This window comes from Gopherus evgoodei, chromosome 4, assembly GCF_007399415.2.
Source record: "Gopherus evgoodei ecotype Sinaloan lineage chromosome 4, rGopEvg1_v1.p, whole genome shotgun sequence".
Classification (NCBI taxonomy): Eukaryota; Metazoa; Chordata; order Testudines; family Testudinidae; genus Gopherus; species Gopherus evgoodei.
The window spans coordinates 154,954,987-154,973,009 of NC_044325.1; the positions used below are offsets into that span (position 1 = coordinate 154,954,987).

The 18,023-nt window shown below is 49.3% G+C and overlaps 1 protein-coding gene across 1 annotated transcript; it reads left to right on the top strand.

Annotated features, from left to right (window-relative positions):
- The first annotated feature begins 1,715 nt into the window (after positions 1-1,715).
- On the top strand, positions 1,716-16,008 carry LOC115651110 (interferon-induced very large GTPase 1-like). The gene is made up of 6 exons (XM_030562004.1): positions 1,716-1,821; positions 2,552-2,841; positions 3,345-3,791; positions 4,311-4,376; positions 9,129-9,296; positions 11,012-16,008. The coding sequence occupies exons 2-6, from the start codon at positions 2,571-2,573 to the stop codon at positions 15,730-15,732; spliced, it is 5,673 nt and encodes a 1,890-aa protein (XP_030417864.1). The 5' UTR covers positions 1,716-1,821; positions 2,552-2,570; the 3' UTR covers positions 15,733-16,008.
- Positions 16,009-18,023: the final 2,015 nt, after the last annotated feature.

An 18,023-nucleotide genomic window follows, 5' to 3' on the forward strand; every position in this document is an offset into this window, starting at 1 on the left:
CCATAGCCCAGGGCAGAGGATTCCCCTGGCTCCCCCTGTCCTGAGCCCAGGCACAGGTGTTTGGCTGAAGCAGCTGTTCTACCACGCTGGAGGGGACCCCACGAAAGCCCTGAGCAGGACTATTTTTTAAATCCCTCCCTGCAATACCCACTCCCACTCGAGGGTTGCCAACTCAGACCGGACACTATTTGCGGCAATAGTCCAACCGAGCTGGCAACCCACTTGCACTCCCACATTGTTCCTTGTGTTTGTATCCTGCTCTCACCCGCAAAAACCTGACATCAGGCAAATCCTGCAAGAGAGACAGATTTCCCCATGCTGAAAGAAAGAACGAAAGAACGAAAGAAAGAAAGAAAAGGGGAATGGATGAGAAAGAAAGAGAAATGGATGAGCAAGAAAGAAAGAAAGAAAGAAAGAAAGAAAGAAAGAAAGAAAGAAAGAATATATTATAGACACTATTCAGACAATTTTTATCACTAAAAGAATAAAACAAATCTTGCTTAAATCTTGTGAAAAACTACTTCAAGTCCTGTTGGAATAGAAATCAAATCTCTTTTCTATCCCTTGCTTAAATGTAAGTATTAAAAGCTTTATTTTTTAAAAAGGAGAAAACTTGCTTTACATTGCTGAAATTCAGTTTGCGACACGCGGCTGTCAGGTGCAGCTCACATGAAATGTGAACCAAATTGCACCACAATTTTGCCGTAAAAGATGCGGATGGTTTTTTAATGGTTATAAAAAGTAAGTTGTTTAAAAAAAACTGGATTATTTTTAACCTGCTTTAGCACCGTTTTTAGGACTTTGAAACCTCCCAGTCCAGTTATGTGTATGTCAGGGTTATTCATGCTTTTTGAAAATCATTGGGTGGAAAAACTGCTCACAGCACTGCATGCAAACTGACACACCTGTGCCTCTGATGAAGTGAGTTATAACCCAGGAAAGCTTGTGCCCAAATAAATGTGTTAGTCTCTAAGGTGCCATAGGACTCCTCGTTGTTTTTACACGTGTATTGGAGCAACAAAATCTGGGAGTATGATCCTCTGATCTGACTTGAGCCCGAGAACTACCCCAGATCCGGAGTAGGGTGACCAGATGTCCCGATTTTATAGGGACAGCCCCGATTCTGGGGTCTTTTTCTTATATAGGCTCCTATAATCCCACCCCGTGGTCCTGATTTTTCGCATTTGCTGACTGATCACCCTAATCCGGAGTGAGAGAAAGAAATAAACATGGGAAAGCCAAGCTCAAAAACACTAAGTAGCAACTTCCCAACTAGGAAAAACCACGAGGAGTCCTTGTAGGATCGTAGAGACTAACACATTGATTTGGGCACGAGCTTTCGTGGGCTAGAACCCACTTCAGCCGCCGCTTGCAGTGAAAATGACAGCAGGCGCGTGTAAACAGACTAATCCATGGAAAGATGGGCTACTTTTGGTAAACTAGGATTTAATATCTCCCAGCCAATTCCCACAGTCTGGGTGGTTTTTTCCTCCACCTGATCACCCGGATACACTGACTCCGCCTGCTCCTGCCCATAGCATAGCTGGTCCTGCGGGGCCCACAATCCCAACCCCACTGCAGGGTTAAACTCGCCAGAGAGCGGACCCCCGCCCTGCTGGAGGGGGGAGGGCTCAGCTCAGGGGGCCTGGCGGTGGCCGGAAGAGCTGGACAAATCAGCGGCCCCGCCCTGCGCTCAGTTCTGGTTTCACTTTCGTTTCCTCGGCGCGGTCTAAACAAAGCGAGCTCGCCGGGCTGTTGCGGGAGAGGAGGGGCCGGGCCTTCCCCTGGGCTGTGAGCTGCCGCCAGCAGTGCCCCGCTGAGGTGCGGGCCCTGGGGCTGGAGCGGGGCCAGGGAACCCGGGGGGCCGTCTTGGAAAAGCCCCAAACCAGCCTCCTACTGCATGGGACCTTCCTCAACCTGCCCCCCCCTTACCCTATGGACAGGGGCACCCCAGCGCGGCGGGAGCTTAGTAGGGGGCGCGCTCCCCCTGGGAGTCAAAGCTGGCCCCAGTGCAGAGCTAGGGGACGTGCTGGGGCGGGGGTCGAGAGAGGGGGCCCTCCCCTGGCAGCCAGGACTGGCCCCAGTGAGGCGCTAGGGGGCGCTGCGCTGCAGGGAGTGGGGCAGGGGATCAGCAGGGGGTGCTCTCCCCAGGCAGCCAGGGCTGGCCCTAATACCCCCGTGTGGGGCTAGGGGGCGCTGGGCTGCAGGGATCTGGGCTTGGCCGAGGGCGCTTTCTCCTGGCAGCCAGGACTGGCCCCAGTGTGGCACTAGGGGGCGCTGTGCTGCAGGGATGGGGCAGAGGATCAGCAGGGGGCGCTCTCCCCTGGCAGCCAGGGCTGGCCCCAATACCCCCGTGTGGTGCTAGGGGCACTGCACTGCAGGGAGTGGGGCAGGGGATCAGCAGGGGGCGCTCTCCCCTGGCAGCCAGGGCTGGCCCCATTACCCCCGTGTGGTGCTAGGGGGCGTTGTGCTGCAGTGAATGAGTTGCATGTGATTTTTCGGGAGTTACAAACACAATCTGAAATTGTTTCTCTCCAACTCCCTTGCCCAGCCCCGGGGACCTGGGCCCAATGGCCTTTGAGACGATCCGCCAGGGCCGGGAGCGACTCATCGCCCTCCTTCTCACAACCCCCGACCCCGTCTTGGACGAAGTGGCCTCGCTGGGGATAGTCACCGAGGAGGAGTACGAGGCCTTGGAGAAGCTCGCGGAGCCCAGGGAGAGGATCCGAAGGCTGCTGATAAAGATCCAGAGGAAGGGGGAGCGCAGCTGTGAGCAGTTCCTGGAGTGTCTGCAGAGCCTCTTCCCAGACTTCCCACCGGATTTACAGCCCCCAGGACGCCGTGAGTTGGGGCTTTCCGACTCATTTCACTTCGTGGCAGGATTCCATAGAAGAGACATAAAATGTAGCCAGGAGATATTGTGATGTGGCTGTGTATTGGTGACGGGTTGTCCTAATGGTTAGAGCAGGGGGGGTCTGGGTGTCAGGACTCCTGGGTTCTATCCCTGGCACTCAGTGGGGCTTTCCAAACAGATCGACCTCAGCATGTCTAACATTCCTTGAAACCTGAGGATTTAGCCCCAGACCTGACATCCCCTCACACTCGCCTGAAAAACTTGTCACCACCCCCACCTCTCCCAAGTAACACCCTTTTGCCATAGACCACAGGATTTCTCTCTCTGTTTTGAACCTTTTCCCTCACTGCTGAGCTAACTAAAATGCAGGGCCGGCAGCCTCAGGAGAACAGCCGAGGGCTGAGCGGCCACAGAGACGCTCCCTCCCCTTCTCTCTCACCCAAGGAAGTGCCCGGAATTGTGAAGAAATCTGTTTGTTTTCCCTTTGTAGGGTACCTAACTCAGACAAATGATGCAGAGAATCCAGAAGGTGGCACGTCCTCCGAGAAGAACGGACAAGAAAATCTAGAAGCTGCTGTAGCCTCGGGGAAGAATGAGCTGGAGAATCCAGAAAGCTCTGTAGTGCATGTCGTGAATGATCTAGAGTATCGAGACGGTCGCCTCTCCTCAGGGGACATTGATCTAACGAACCCAGAAGATGCCATGTGCTCAGAGAAGAATGATCCAGAGAAGCTGGAAGAACCGGAGAAGCCGGAAGCCGGGCTGTCCTCAGGGAAGAGACCGGCGACACCAAATTCTCCCACATTCCCAGTGAAGAACAGACCAGAAAACCCAGAAACTGCTTTACCCTCAAAGAATGATCCAGAGAGTCCAGAAGGTGCCAGATGCTCTGAGAAAGATGCAACTGCTGTGTCCTCAGAGAGAACAGATTTTGAAGGTACGGGACGGGTCTCTTGACTTGCCCTGTAGGGCAATGCTTAAGTATTTATGGCTGTCGTGCACTGGGCACAGGATCCCAGGCGGGTTCTCCTCAGGTCCGGATGGAGAGGGACAGAGGGAAAGTGGTGCTAGATTTCAGATTCTAGTTCCTGTGTGTTTGGACCCCTTGCAAGAACAGAACGTGCTTGTGCATGTAGGGAAACAATTGCTCGTGGACATCCGTCGGGAGGAGAGGAGGTTAAATCAACCACGAACCCCACCTCACACAGCTTAGTACCTTCAGCTCAATTTCAGCAGCTCCAGCTACAAGCTCGGTTCCTCCTCTATTATTTCAGCAGAGGCTAAGGTAGAACTCCGGGTAGTCTGGAGTTCTCGAAGGGGTTCATGAGATGGAGCAAGAATCAAAGGCCACCTTTTGAAACTCCCTTAGGCTAGACAAAGTCTATGGCCCAGAGCTGTAGGCTCCTAACTTCCACTGGTGTGAGCCGAAATGACTTACACTTGTATTGCTTTGTAGGTTCTGGAAATATCCCCAGCTGTGGAGAAGAGGGAAGGACTGCTGCAATAAAAGAGAATGTTGAAGGTAGGGTCTGCCAATCTGACCTGGGGAAAATTCCTTCCTGACCCCAAATAGGGGGGATCAGTTAGACTCTGAGCATATGGGCAAGACCCACCAGGCAGACACGTGGGAAAGAGTCCTCCCTATCTAGTGTCCCATCTCCAGCCATTGGGGATATTTGCTACATTTGGGCTATGTGACATCGTAGGCAGTCCCATCATACCATCCCCTCCATAAACTTTTCAAGCTCAGTCTTGAAGCCAGTTAGTTTTTTTACCCCCACTGCTCCCCTTGGAAGGCTGTTCCAGAATTTCATTCCTGTGATGGTTTGAAATCTGCATCTAATTTCAAGCCTAAACTTGTTGATGGACAGTTTATATCAATTTATTCGTCAACATTGGTGCTTATCTTAAATAATTCCTTTCCCTCCGTTGTGTTTATCCCTCTGATGTATTTCTAGAGAACAGTCATCTCCCCATGGCCTTCTTTTGGCTAGGCTAAACAAGCCAAGCTCTTTGAGTCTCCTCTCATAAGGGAGGTTTTCCATACCTCTGATCACCATAGTGGCCCTTCTCTGCACCTGTTCCAGTTTGAATTCATCTTCCTTGAATATGGGAGACCAGAATTGCAACATTGTTCCAGATGAGATCTCACCATTGCCTTGTATAATGACAGTAACACTTCTCTGTCTCTACTGGAAATACCTTGCCTGATGCATCCTAGGATTATATTAGCCTCTTTCACAGCCACATCACATCGACGGCTCAAAGTCATCCTGTGATTGACCAACATACCCAGGTCTTTCTCCTCCGTCACTTCCAATTGATAAACCCCCAGTTTATAGCAAAAATTCTTATTAGTTCTTAACTTTGCACTATTAAATTTCATCTCATTTCTCTCTCTCCAGTTTTCAAGGTCATCCAGATCTTCTTATACGATATCCCAGTCCTCTTCCTCATGGGCAATACCTCCTAACTTTTGTGTGACCTGCAAATTTGATTAGCACACTCCCACCTTTTGTGCCAAGGTCACTAATAAAAATCTTAAATAAGATTGGCCACTAGACCAATCCCTGAGAAACTCCACTAGTAACCTCCCCACAGCCTGACAGTTCATCTTTCCCTATGACCCACTGTAGTCTCCCCTTTAACTAGTTCCTTATCCACCTCTCAATTTTCATATTAACCTCCAACTTCTTGAATTTAACTAATAATTTCCCACATGGAAATGTAACAAATGTCAGATTGAAATCCAGGTAGATTAGCTCTACTGCATTTCCTTTGTCTAAAATAAATAATCAATCATCGCAAAGAAAGCGACCAGGTTGGTCTGGCACCATCTGCGTTTTGTGAAACCATGTTGTGTTTCATCCCCGTTACCGTTTGTTTCTATGTCCTTAAGTATTCTCTCTTTCAAAATTTCTTCCAAGACACAGAGTTGGAGACAACTCTTGCACAGAGTTGAGGACGAACTAAGAAGACTGTAGTTTCCTGGATCACATTTTTTCCCTTTCTTAACAATAGGTACTACATTAGCAATCCTCCAATCTTAGGGTATGACCCCCACTTTTAGAGATTCATTAAAAGTCTTTGCAATTTCAGGTACTGATTCCTTTAATATTCTTGGATGGAGATTATCCACGCATACACACACCTCCTGATTTAGTCCTGTTAAACTGTTTTAAGTTTGACTTTCATCTCAGATGTGGTAACTTCAGTTTCCATTTCCTCATTCCAATTAGTCACTCTGCCAATACCCCTAAACTCCTCGTTACCCTTATTAAAAATAGAGGCAAAGTATTTGTTTAGTTGTGGGGTTTATCTTAAATTATCTTTAATCTCCACCCCATCCTTTGTTCTTATCAGTCTCACTTCTTTCGTTGTTTTCTTTTTATTTATATGGCTAGAACCTTTTCATTACTGCCTTTAATTCCCTTTCAGAGGTCCATCTCTGCTTGTGGCCATTCTCACTTTATCCCTATGCTTTCTGACCTCCACGAGGCAGCTGTCCTTGCTGATCCATCCCGTCTTCCATTCTTTGTAGTCTTTCTGCTTTCTCTTCATCACCCTTTGAGAAGCTTGGTCTGCAAACCTTCTCTATGAATTTTTTCCCCTTGCTTTGGATGCAGGCTCCAGATCATTTTGTAAGTTTAACTTGAAGTAATTCCAAACCTCCTCCACGTTCAGATCCTTAAATTCTCTGGTCCAGTCCACTCCCCTAAAAAATTACCTTAATCTTTTTAAGTGAGCGCTTTTGAAATCAAGGACCCTAATTGCAAATCTGTTTTTGTTTATCTGTCCATTTAGGTTGAAAGTGAATTAGCTCAGGATCATTCAAACCAAGGTTGTCCCCTACAACCAGTTCTTCTATGAGGTACTCCCTACTCACCAAAACTAAACGTAAAATGGTATCCTCTCCTGTCGGTTTGGTGACTATTTGCTGAAGAAACTATCAGCTGTCACATCCAGGAAAATCTAGGTCCTGCTATTATTAATAGCACTTGTCCTCCAATCTATATCTGAGAAATTAAAGTCTCAGATACTACTGAGAATTGTGTGATTATTGATTTCATTAAAAACATTAAAGAGGTCTCTATCCCTATCCACATCGGACTCTGGGGGTCTGTAGCAGACCCCAATCACTATCCCAGGGCAGCTTCTGGGAGTTTTGTTCCTCATAGAGATTTTGGCTGAAATAAACTCTGTCATATCCATTCCATAACTTCTAATTTCTTCAGTCTTGCTCATCGTTAGCATACAGTGCTACTCCACCACCTTTACCTTTATATCTGTCTTTCCTGCACAGCACATACCCTTCGATACCCATACTCCAGTCATGGCTACTTGTCTACCATGTTTCTGTTATCCTTATAATACCTGGTTTCACTTCCTGCACTGGTAGATTCTCCATCTTGTTACCCAGACTCTTTGCACTGGTGTACAGACATCTTAGTTGTTTCTGCTTGGCTTTGCCCAGATTCCTTACCCGACTGGGTACCGTCATTCTACTGCCAGTGCTGCCAACCTGACAAACAGCATTATTGGTATCGGCGCTGTCTTCCTCTTCCTTGATTTTTTCCTCCTAATCAGTCTTAGAATCCAGCATGGACATTACGTGAGCATCTCCCCCGAGTTCCTAGTGTAAATCTTTTAATCAGTTGTGGCAAATGCCATCCCAGAAATCTGTTTCCCTCCCTACTCAGGTAGAGTCCATTCCATGAGAACAGCCCTCTGTCCATGAATGCCTCCTAGTTGGCAAACCTCCCAACGCTCTCCTTATAGCCCCACTGCCTGAGCCATCTGTTGCTCATCATAATCTTGCCTTGCCTTTGGTGTCCTCCTCTAGGGACAGGTAGAATCTCACTGAAAATTACTGGAGCCTCCATTTCTTTACACGTCTTCCCTAGCCTGGCGCCGTCTCTCTTGATGTGTTCCAATGAGAATCCAGCCACGGTGTCATTTGTTCCCACTTGAAGGACAGTCAGTGGATTCTTTCCCGCTCCCATTAGGATACTCTTCAGCCTCAGGCCCACAACCTGTATCTTATCTCCCGGCAGACAGCACACCCCTCTGCTCTCAGGGTCAGCTAAGGTGACAGTCCTGTCTGTTCTTAGAAGGGAGTCACCCGTCACGTAGACCTGCCTCTTCCTGTTGTTTATGTGATTCTCCAGCCTTTCCCATCTGTTCTTTCTGGTTGCAAGTCCTCTTGTCTCTTGTTCTCTCTTGCAATATTCTGTGCGTCCTCCTCTATCCTCCTGGGCTCCAAACTTTGTCTATTTCCATTGACTCCTCTCGTCTTCTTGTAGGACTAGCAAGTTCTTTTCTTCTTGCTTGTTCTCCCACCGAGTATTGCTGCCTGCTGTGCCCCTTCTTCATCTTCCAACTCAGGGAAACCTAGGCCTTAGCTCTCTTTCATCTTCACTAGCTGGTCTTTTCCTTTGCCTGGTTCTTGTAGTCACATGCCTCCACTGGCTGCTTTCCTCATCTAGCAGCCTTCCTTCACAGTTCTCCAGTCCAGCTTCCATCTGCCAGTCTTGACTTTTCCCTTCAGCCTTCCCTGCATCATCTGCTTAAATCCCCTTCGAAACTCAACCAAAGTTTCAACCTACATCTCCAAACCTTGGATCTTCTCTTCCATCTGCTCCCTCAGGCAGCAATTCATACATGTGAAACTCTTTTTGGGCACCCATTCCCGAATAATGTGCATCCCACAACGTCCTCATCCGGTCATCTCAACTGACTCTTCCATTCCTTAGGTCACTCCACCACTGCCTCTATATATGTCATAACCTTCCCACCTAAGCTCCTGTCAAGGAAAAACAAAACAAACACCCACCCAAATAAGCAACAAAATGAAACCAGAACACAACACAGAGGACACAGGGGCACAGGGAAAGTCGAGGGCAGTGGTTCCCAATCAGGAGGACGCATACCCCTGGGGGTACACAGAGGTCTTCCAGGGGATACTCAACTGTTCTGTCTCAGTGTTTCTTAACCTGGAGGGTTCTGGGATAGGTTTAGGAAGCTTACAAGTGCAGGGCCGGCATTAGGGGGTGTCAAGCAAGGCAATTGCCTGGGGCCCCACACTGTAGGATCCCCACAAAGTGAAGTTGCCCTGCTGCCTGGAGGTGTTTTGTGACACTTCTGTATTTTTAAGTGAGGTGAAACCTGTGGTATTCAAGACAAATCAGACTCTTGAAAGGGGTCCAGTAGCTTGCAAAAGTTGAGAAACACTGGTCTAAGTACCACTGAGGAGGCTTCTCTTCTGGATCCTTAGATGGAGTGACTCCAGACTCAGATGTCTCCATGTCAGAGAGCAGAGCTGAGACACCAGGAGTTGCCATGTCGGTGGAGAGATGCAGAGCTGAGATACCAGGACATTCTGCCTCAGTGGAAAGGAGCAGAAATGAGGCTCCAGAGACGTCTCCCAACAAAGTTCATGGAGGTAGAGTCCAGAGAACATCCCCCGCAGTCCTTCTCCCAACCCAAGTCCCCCTGCCCTGAGTTGGCCAATGAGGAAGTCAGTAAGGGCCCTCCACACTCCTGTGGTTCCTCCATCCAGCATCTCAATCTCTGTACACTAACCGCGCCCGAGTTCCTGACTGTCCCCTGCGTATTGTCCATCTGTGAAGCATGTGGAAGATGCCAAGGTGTTTTACAGAAACACTAGACGTAGAGCTGTGTGGAGAATGGAAAGTCTCTTTTGTGGCAGTTTCTGAGATTTTGAAATTTTGGGGTTTTCCTCCCTCAAATTCCCAAATCTTCCATAAAAGAAAATTCTGGGGGAAAATGAATTGTTTCTGAGCCGATGGAAATGCAGACGGCCCACAGTGTCAGGAACCCAGCCGGCTCTGGGCACAGTTGCCTAGCAACCCAGCGACCTTGGCTGGGCCCAATAAACCCACACTGAGGCCGTGTCTACACTTACCGGTAAATCGCCACTGCAACGATCGATGCAGCCGTGTCGATTTAGCGGGTCTAATGAAGACCCGCTAAATCGATTGCAGAGCACTCTCTGGACAGTACTCCAGCTTCCCGAGAAGAGTAAGGGAAGTCGGCGGGAAAGCGTCTCCCGTCGGCACAGGGCGGTAGGGGGCAGACACCACGGTAAGTTGACCTAAGCTACTTCGACTTCAGTTACATTATTCACATAACTGGAGTAGTGTAACTTAGGTCGACGTACCACCGTAGTGTAGACAAGGCTGAGTGACTGTGCTCCCTGACAGGACAGAAGGGCCCACAAGTCCTTATTTAAGCCCGGTAGTAACAGCAGCAGCAGATGGGGAAACCGAGGCACAGAGCAGTTGCTCAATCATTCACAACTGTGTAAGACCTACTCTTTGACCAGCCCTTTCTCCACCCCTTAGCTGCTCCTTTCTAGCCCTACACCCTGCCTGCCTCTGACCCCTGGCTCTAATCCCTGGCTGGCCTCCCAACCATGCCTCTGGTCTCTGGATCTGCCGTGACTGATAGGCCAAACTCCTGCCCCAAGGACTAGGTCACACCACCTATGCCTCAGTAGGACACTCAGGCCTGGTCCACACTACACAGTTAAATCGATTTAAACAGCGTTAAATCGATTTAACGCTGTACCCGTCCACACTACAAGGCACTTTAAATCGATTTTAAGGGCTCTTAAAATCGATTTCTGTACTCCTCCCCAACGAGCGGAGTAACCCTAAAATCAATATTACTATATCGATTTAGGGTTAGTGTGGACGGAAATCGAAGTTATTGGTCTCATTCTTTTACAGTGGCTACCCAGAGTGCACCGCTCCAGAAATCAATAGTAGCCTAGGACCATGGACGCACACCACCGAATTAATGTGCCCTAGTGTGGACGCATAAAATCGATTTTATAATATCGGTTTTATAAAACCAGTTTTAGTAATTTCGATTTTATGCTGTATTGTAGACATAGCCTCAGCCTCAGGAGCGAGGGAGCCTAGATAAAGTAAAGCTCCCTAAGCGTTAGCGGAGACAGACTGATGTGAAGGTTTAGCTGGATTAGTCCCCTCAGTTGAGATGAAACGAGCCGGGGAGGTGAAGGCTTCAGGCCTAAATCTTGGGAACCGAGAAATCAAGAGGAGGCCAAGGTGCAGCTGTGGCCCTGAGCTGTGACGCCATCCCGGGTGGTGATGCCTTTGTTTCTGTTTGCAGGGAGAAGAGGAGCCCTAAAAACTGTCTTGTCGAAGCTGAGGCTCAGGAAGTTCAGAATTGGGAAACTGAGGCTAAGGGATCTCCTGGAAATCAGCCCGGAGAGCCTGAAGGACTGGACTCCTTATGTCTTGGGAGATTTGCCTTGGCACTTCCTGAGAAAGCTCATGGCTCTGAACGGGACAGCCAGAAGCACAAGCCTTGGGCAGGGGACATCTGATGAGGACACAAGTGGGGATGAGGAGGGCGGAGTGAGTGGGGATGTGTTTTCTCTAAGGGAAGAGAAGTCTAGGGCTTCTCTGCACCCCCTTGATGTTCTCTGTGCCGTGCTGCTTTGTTCAGACAGTTTCCTGCAGCAGGAGATCCTGTCCAAAATGTCCATGTGCCAGTTTGCCCTCCCTCTGCTGCTACCTGCCCTCCACACCCCCAAGTGCACCCTACTGCTGTGGGCCATGAGGGACATTGTGAGGAAGTGGAGGCCGCACTCCCTGGCAGAGAGTAGAGGGTTCAGAGAGGAGAGCCTGGTGCTCACAGCAATGCCAACCATTTCCTTTGTGCGGTTGGGGAGCTGCAGCTTCTCCAAGTCCAAACTCCTTAATATGGTTCTCAGCCCCTCCCAGCAGCACCATGATTTCTTCATCCATCGGAACATGGAGTCTGGGAACGTCCCTCGGGAAATCGCAGATGGGCTGGTCGAGATTTCCTGGTATTTCCCTGCTGGGAGGGAGAATTTGGATCTTTTCCCAGAGCCCGTCGCAGTTACAAACCTGCGCGGAGACATTGAGTCGCACTGGCTGCAGTTCAGTTTTTTAACAGAGGTCTCCTCAGCAGTGTTCATATTAACGGAGAGCATCAGTGAGAAAGAATACACGCTGTTATCATCTCTGCAGGGATCAGCCACTAAATACTACTTCATCCTTAACAGTCAGGCTGGGAAAGCCAAGGAAACACTGGGACTCCTCAATAAATTAGCCCCACTGCTGAATATGAAAAAATCACAACTTCTGGTGAAAGAACAGAGCAACAACAATTCAGAGCTGGTGAAAAAGCTACGATCCACCCTACAGGGCATCATGAGCTCCTCTCCCAAGAGCGTGAGCATCTGTGACATGGCTGTGACGGCGCGGGAGCTAGGGATCCAGGTGGATGAAGATGATGGAGAATGTTGGACCGCCTTGGAGCACGTTCAAGAAATCACCGCTGAAATACAGGACGTGGCAAAGTACAAGAGGGAAATGCTGAGGCTCCAAGGGGATCTGTGGAAGAACTTGGCTAAAGTGGAGAAAGAGCTGTGCCGGATGAAAGGCCAACGGGATGTCCCTCCAGAAGATTATAGATCCCAACTGAGAGAAAGGTGGTTGGAGCTACGCAGGCAGCAGAACCAGTGTGACCTCACCAGCGGGATGGTTAAATTTATTAGTGGGATAGGACAACTGTGTCCAGCTGAGAAGCATCACTTCCTGAAATGGATGAAGTTCCACCTGGATCACATCGCCAGAGGGAACCTCTCTAGGCTCCGGGCTGAATATAAAGAGAAATGTTGCGCTCTAGGGGATGACACACAACAGCTGGCAGAACTGGACAAAATAATCTCTGCCAGCTCCTTAGGGGTGGAGCATTTCATGCGTGAGTTGGGGCAGTTTTACGAGGCTGAATGCTCAATGGTGAAAGAAGGGAACTTTGGGAACATCCAAAGACAATTCATCCATCTCCCAGGCATAGCAGCTGAGCTGATGCTGGAAGGGTTTCCCATGGAGCTGATCGATGGGGATGCCTCCAACATCCCACTGCAGTGGGTGACAGATGTTCTGACCCAGCTCCATACGAAGCTGGGGGAAAGGTCCAGAATGGTGGTTATAACAGTGCTGGGTGTGCAGAGCACTGGGAAATCCACCCTCCTCAACACCATGTTCGGCCTGCAGTTTGCAGTGAGCAGTGGCCGATGTACACGGGGAGCCTTCATGTCCCTTATTAAAGTGGCAGAGAACTTTCGGCAGGAACTGGGCTGTGATTTCATCCTGGTGATAGACACAGAAGGCTTGAAAGCCCCTGAACTGGCCAAGCTGGAGGATAGTTATGAACACGACAATGAGCTGGCCACACTGGTGATTGGACTGAGTGACATAACTATCGTTAACATGGCCATGGAGAATGCAACCGAAATGAAGGATGTGCTGCAAATTGTGGTCCATGCCTTTCTCAGAATGGAGGAAATCGGGCACAAACTCAACTGCCAGTTTGTGCATCAGAATGTCAGTGATGTGTCTGCACATGAACAAAACATGAGGGACAGGAAGCATCTACTGGAGCAGCTGGATGAAATGACCAAAGCTGCAGCGAGGATGGAAAAACAAAGCAGGGAGATGAAATTTTCTGACATCATGGACTATGATCCGGAGAAGCACAGTTGGTACATCCCTGGGCTATGGCATGGAGTCCCTCCCATGGCGCCAGTGAATATGGGATACAGCGAGAGCGTGTGTGAACTGAAGAAATACCTGTTTGAATTCATGAGGAATCTATCACCTCGCAGAGCCCCCAAGAATGTTCCCCAGTTCATTGAGTGGGTGGGGAGCCTCTGGAACGCTGTGAAACACGAGAACTTCATCTTCAGTTTCAGAAACAGCTTGGTGGCTGAGGCCTATACCCAGCTTTCTGTGATGTATGCAGAGTGGGAGTGGGATTTCCGCAAGGAGATGCATCTCTGGATGTCCAAAGCAGAAACCACCATCCAGAACCAATCCCCAGATGATCTAGGTCCAGGCACCTTTGAGAAACTAAGGGTGGAAATTCACCAGATACTGCACAGTGGGGAGGAGAAGATGCTGCAGAGTCTTCAGAGCTACTTTGAGAGTGGAGCTGGAAATCTACACCTGGTGGAGAAATACAGAGAAGACTTTCACCAAAGCGTGACATTTCTCCGACACGAACTGGAGAGCCATCTGCTCTGCAAGTCTGAAGAGGCTATTCGTATCCAGAAAGGTCGGAGCAAGATAGACCAACTGCAGACCAGGTACATGAAAACCATTGAAGGGAAGGTGGATGGGCTCTTGCAGGACTGCAGGGAGAGGGACAAGGCGCTAAAGCCCAATGAACTGGAAAGGGAGTTTGCCAAGATGTGGAAGGAGACCTTAGCAGAGCTGCCACTGGAGAGTTTACCCCTACGCCAAATTCATAAAGACATCCACTACCAGCTGTGCAAGGACCTGGAGAACAGAGGGAGTTTGGTCAAGCAGATGCTCCATAAAGCCCAGAACTTGTTGACCTATCAAACCAAACCGTTCTGCATGAAGAAGGAGTATCTGGACTTGGCTTGGTACAAAGCAGCTATGGAGTTTATAACGCAGCAATGTAAGCATGAATTGGAAGAGTTCACAAAGTCCCTGGTGGAGGAGTGTAGGAGGTACATTGGGCAGAGGGTCCACTCCCAAGGGGATTATGACCAAACCTACTGCAGGGAATTGCTGTGGATGATCAATGAAAGGCTCCAGCAGAAAGTCGCTGGGAAGATGTGCACCAGCGCTTCTTTCGAAGTCGACTTGAAGCTTCACATCCTGGGGGAAGCAGCCAGCGCTTTCCAGAAGATGCACGAAGCCTTTCTCAAGAAGAACGACCCTCAGCGTCGCCTGGAGGAGCTGAGACCTCAGTATTTCTCCACCTTCAGAGACCTTTACTATGAGAAAGATGCCTGCCAGAAGAGAGCTTTTGATTTCTGTGACCGGTGTCTGAAACCCGCCCTGTGGGAATATCTGAAGAAAAGACTCGGGATTGAGATAGTGGACAACTTTCTCAGCAGCGGAGAGTCCATCGAATTCGGCAGCCGGAGCTTCTTCCAGTTCACCATGCAGAAGAAGCTGCTGGAGGAGATGGACTTCAATAACTACGTGAAATACGTCAGCAACTATGAAGTGTTTGTCAAATCCTGGATCCAGACACGCCTGTTTGATCACTACAGAGAGACTGGGGGCTTGAGGGAGCTGGAGAAAGCAGTTCTAGCCACAATAATGAAGAAAATCCGGGACGCTCTGGAGACTTCTGAGCACAAAGATGCCCTCACCGTCTCTGAATTCTTGGACCATTTTTGCCAAGCGATGTGCAAGGAGCTCGTCCTCTCCAAGGACAGTTTGGAGGTGATCCTCTTCAAGAACACAGCCAGCGTCAGGCAGTTCTCAGTCGACATCCAGATCTTCCTTGCCCAGGTGGAAGATGGCATCCTCTCAGAGTGGGAAGAGCTGAGCGGGGAAATGGTCTTCACACAGCTCCAGTTCAAGCCCCAGGATGAGATCTTCAAGCGCGTGTTCGGCTGTGGGAAGCAGTGTCCGTTCTGTAACGTCCCCTGCGAAGCAGGAGGCAGCGACCACAAGGAGCATTTTGCATCAGTGCATCGGCCACAAGGGCTGGGGAGATACAGGGATGAGACAAGCAAGAGACTTACGTATTCTTTATGCTCCTCTGACGTGGTTTCTTCAATGTTATTTAGAAATCTGCACACAGCCTTCCAATGGCATCCCTACAAAGATTATCGCCAGTTCTACCCCACCTGGCGCATTCAACCGGACCCCAGCATCAACGCCTCCGATTATTGGAAATTCATATTCAGAAAGTTCAATTACCACTTTGCCAAACAGTACAATGCAGAGCCTGCCGATCTCCCCATAGAATGGAAGAAAATAACCAAGCAGCAGGCTCTGCAGAGCATCCAAGAGGCCTTTAACATGGAATAGAGGCTGGCTCTCTGCATTATGATACAGTCTTTAATTCCATAACAAAGTACTGTCAATCCTAATACTGGCATCTTGTTACTTCCCAAGGCTTGATTTTGCCACCTGAAGGTTCCTTTAATGTAATTCATTGTGTGTAATTGCCTAGGCTTAAAAAAAAATAAACTGAAAAACAAAACAGTTCCATCGTGTGACATCATATTGACACCTCCGTATCTCCTCAGCAGGGCTTGAACCTTTAGATGCCCCACACACACCTCTGCAGTTAAGCTAACCAAGTAACTGATAGCAGTAGTAGGTTGTCATCCTCCATGGGGACTGGCTACCACAGGTGAGTGAGGGACATACTTTGCCAGTGGGTTTCATAGATATTTGCTGACAGCAGAGAACAGGTAGAACTCAGGACTTCTGGGTTCTGTCCCTGATTCTGAGGGAAGCATGCTCTATTGGTCATGTCATAGATCCATCTGTCCATCCACCCTCCCCACCCCCGCAGCTTGACCCATCCCTTCTAATATGTCCCTGTACCAGTCCCAGTCTCCCCACTCCCAGCTTCTTCGCTACACATTCCAGTCCCCAACTGAAAACAGGGCATCATAATGGAACATATCAGGCAACCTTTGCTACAAGGGGCACTACCAGCCATGTTTATAGTATATCTGTACCGTGGAAATATGGTGCCTTCTCGGAGAAATCTGGAGACCCTCCCACATTGACCCCTGGTGGTCCATAAGTCACCTCCCGCTGGAATCCGGATCCTCCAGTCACACACGGGGACAGGGAAATTGGCAAATGGCGGTGAGCCATTGGGTTGGTGGATCTGGGCTGCAGCATCCAGTTTGCTTCTCTTGATAGCTCTCTGGTGAATTGCACTGGGTGGGTCATTGGCTGGGGGCGAAGGGACCCAGCTAGAACGGTGGAGAGAGTGAATAAAGGTTTCCTGGCATATTCAGCTCTGGGTGTGGGGAGAACCAGGGCCTCTGTCTTCAGTAGGAGGTAACATTGTTGACTGAGCAATGTGAGGTTCGACACTCATTGTCCAATCTGTTTGTTGGGCGGTAACAGTATCTTTTGAATGCCCCATCCATTCAATTCCTACATTTCGGGGAATGTTGTAGACATCAGTTGGCAGAACCCTACTGATCTTGGGTCAAATGGGAAAATCCGGAAGGGAGAAATGGGAGAGACACAGAGAACCCCTGGCTTCTGGCCAGCAAAGACATTAACTTCAACCAGCTCTGAAATTGTAGATCAAAGAATCAGTTGATGGAAGAAATTAACTCCTTCCAGCCTAAAAACACCCCCATCTCAGCGCTGCTCAGTCCCTCGAGTATTATAGTGCAGTGCCAGCTCTGGTATGGTTAAGTTGGAGAATAGCTTTCTGTTTGAAGGGCCACTCTTCAAATTGCTCTAAAATCCTCACGTTTACTCAGATTGCTCTGAAATGTGTGGTGCATCATGGGGGAACAGGTAGGATTCATGGTCCAACTTTGGGATCATTTGACCAAGGGGATCCCAAGATGCAGCCTCCCACAAAAAAACAGTTTCTCATCAGGTTGACAGATTGCATCATTGGTGTTTGGTGTTTTCCCCTGAAACCAGGGCTCTGCTCCTGCCTCAAATTCCTTGAAACGGTGGACACCTGAATGACTGATCTTTCAGAGAGAAAGAAATAAAATGGTGGGGGTGAATGGGGGACACACAGAGCCCCTGGCACAGGGAGGTGGATCAGGCCTTCAGAATCACTGCTTCACTTTCTTCCTAGGCAGCATCCACCGGGCCCCGCTGAGCTGTCTGATGCCCTTTGCATTCAAAGAGGTCCTGGCTTTGCAAATAAAGATCTTGCCAGGGCACCAATTACTAGTTCTCCGTGACCTCTACTCCTGTCACTCCCACAGAGTCAGCAGAAGTTGTGCGGGTTTGTATTCCTCTACTAGCCCTTCCACAGGCATCCTCGCCCCAGGAGAGCAGAATTTTCAGTGGGGAAAGAGACAAGACCGACACACAATTCCAGCCACTGGGGGGGACCACGGGGACCCAAGCAAATCCATGTTCCAGCTCCAGGGGAAGGGGCTAGAGCGACCCACAGACAGCAAGAGGGTAATGAGAGAAAAGGGGGCAGAGATGTCCTACCCCAGCCACCAGCAATGACCCAGGAGTGAGGGTCTCCGGCCTGTGCCATACAGGTCAGACTAGCTGCTAACAACGGTCCCATCAGGACTTGGCAGGAAGCGTCTCCCCAAAGCTGTGGGAGCCCTAAGCAAAGGGGAGGGCTGTGAAGCCAGGGCTGAATG